We start from the raw sequence: 2,271 nt of genomic DNA on the forward strand, positions 1-2,271 counted from the left end.
TTAGTAACTGCTTCTACTAAATTAAGACACTATTTCGAAACACACACTATACTTGTAAAAACTAACTATCCTATCAAGAATGTCATGAGAAAACCATAAATGTCAGGAAGGATGGCAAAATGGTCGATGAAGTTAAGCACATTTGACATAAGATACGAACCAAGATCCGCTATAAAATCACAAGCATTAGCAGACTTTGTGGTTGACTTTAGTGATGATCTACAAAATGAAGTGGCGTGGAAGCCAAGCAACTCCTAGAAGATGAACATCTGGGAAATGGACGTTGTTCACAAATGGAGCTTCAAATACGAAAGGAACAGGCCTAGGGATCATACCAAAGTCACCACAGGGGGACATCGTACCTCAGGCAGTTAGTTGTGAATTCAACACTACCAACAACGAAGCAGAATACGTAGCACTCATCATGGGACTACAAATGGCTAAGGATCATCAAATCAGGGATCTTCAAGTATTTATTGATTCTTTATTACTAACCAATCACTATAATGGATCTTATGCAGTGAAAGGTGAAAATTAGCATTATATCTAAAGATTCTCAAAAAATTAGCTTCTGACTTCGAAAACTTTAGCCTAACCCAAATTCCCAGAGAAGAAAACACATAAGTAGATGCATTAGCCAATTTAGGATCCTCCCTTAGGATCCTACCAGAGACGAAGATTCCTATAGCCCATATAATAAGCCCAGCTATAGAAACCCTCTCCAACAAATCAGAAGATCCTAAATATCCGACAAGCGTAGCATTTATTGAAGTTCCTGACTTTAGGATCCTTCCTCAAAGAGATCCCGACGGACAGGATCCTCGAAGAAGTCCACGATCATGGACCCAACCCATTGTGGAGTATCTCCAAAATGGCACAATCCCGACAGACGAAAAAAGTGAAAGAGCATTCAGAACGAGAGTCTCGAGATTCGTGTTAATCCAAGGTAAACTTTACAAAAAATCTATGGCGCGTCCATACCTTAGATGCTTAGATGATCCTGAAGCTGTAGAAGTCTTAAAGGATATACACGAAGGAGATTGTGGCAATCACACCAGGGGCAGATCCTTATGCTCCAAGATACTATGAAAAAGATTCTACTGGCCAACCATGAAGAAAGACTCCTTTCTACATGCTCAAAAGTGTGATGTTTGCCAAATACACAACAACATCCTGCATCAACTGACAGAACCTCTACATCCTGGCCATTCATGAAATGGGGAATGGATATAGTAGGGAAATTACTAGTAGCCCCGGAGGAAAAGTCTTCATGCTGGTGATGACCGATTACTTCTCCAAATGGATCGAAGCTGAAGCTTTTGTTCAGGTAAGAGACAAAGAGGTAGTATCATTTATTAAACGTAATATCTTGACCAGGTTCGGGATCCCGGCTAAAATCATATGCAGAACGGATCCCAATTTATAAGCAAAAGGACAAGAGACTTTTGCACAAGCTGGGGTATAAAAATGATAATGTCCACTCCTGTCCATCCCCAAGCTAATGGTCAAGCGGAATCTAGCAACAAAATCTTAGTAAACAATTTAAAGAAAAGGTTGGACAAAAGGAAAGGAAGATGGGCAGAAGAGCTTCCTTTCGTTTTATGGGTAGATAGGACCACTTCCAAAGTGGCCATAGGTCAGACCCCCTATTCTTTGGTGTTTGGGACAGAAGCAGTAATCCCTACTGAAGTAGTGATCCCGACGGCAAGATACTTGTTGCAAGACCAAGAGAATAACAACAGGATCCTAGCACATGATCTTGACACTATTGACGAGCTTAGGGATCTTTCCAAAATACGCATTGTTGCTCACCAGCAAAGGATCACCAAAGCCTACAATAGGAACGTAAGAGTCAGAAGGTTTCAAGTAGGAGACTTGGTATTAAGGAAAACATTCCAAAACACCAAGGATGCCAGTGCAGGAAAATTGGCTCCTAAATGGGAAGGACTATATCTTATAGATGCTGAAGCAGGAAAAGGAGCATATTGGCTAGCAACACTCGAAGGAGACGTTCTGCCAAGATCCTGGAATGCTATACACCTCAAAGCATACTACATGTAAGTAGGGTCGAATGATCCACAACAAAACCAAGGTACACATGTTCTTTACCTTAAAATTCTTATTATTACTGATTTTCTCCTCGAATACGTTACTAACTTAAGCATCGGGGGGGCGTTAGCTAGACTAACTCCTACCCCTAGCTAACGTTTGCTATGAAGAACAACGTACGGTTAAGGATCCTCAAGATTGAAGGTCCCGAAGCATCAGGAT

General features: G+C 41.1%; 1 protein-coding gene across 1 annotated transcript; it reads left to right on the plus strand.

Moving 5' to 3' along the window:
- The first annotated feature begins 1,216 nt into the window (after window positions 1-1,216).
- Window positions 1,217-2,061, plus strand: LOC145111907 (uncharacterized). The gene is made up of 2 exons (XM_079048142.1): window positions 1,217-1,327; window positions 1,549-2,061. Exons 1-2 carry the CDS (start codon window positions 1,217-1,219, stop codon window positions 2,059-2,061), a joined length of 624 nt encoding a protein of 207 aa, XP_078904268.1.
- The last annotated feature ends 210 nt before the right edge of the window (window positions 2,062-2,271 follow it).

Source organism: Lactuca virosa, chromosome 5, assembly GCF_052849685.1.
Source record: "Lactuca virosa cultivar CGN04683 chromosome 5, Lactuca_virosa_CGN04683_v6, whole genome shotgun sequence".
Lineage (NCBI taxonomy): Eukaryota > Viridiplantae > Streptophyta > Magnoliopsida > Asterales > Asteraceae > Lactuca > Lactuca virosa.

Bases quoted from the DNA above. Each gene is read 5' to 3' on its own strand.
- LOC145111907 (XM_079048142.1), top strand. From the start codon at position 1,217: ATGGGGAATGGATATAGTAGGGAAATTACTAGTAGCCCCGGAGGAAAA. The intron at 1,328-1,548 runs GTAAGAGACAAA...AACAATTTAAAG, and splicing joins AAGCTGAAGCTTTTGTTCAG to AAAAGGTTGGACAAAAGGAA.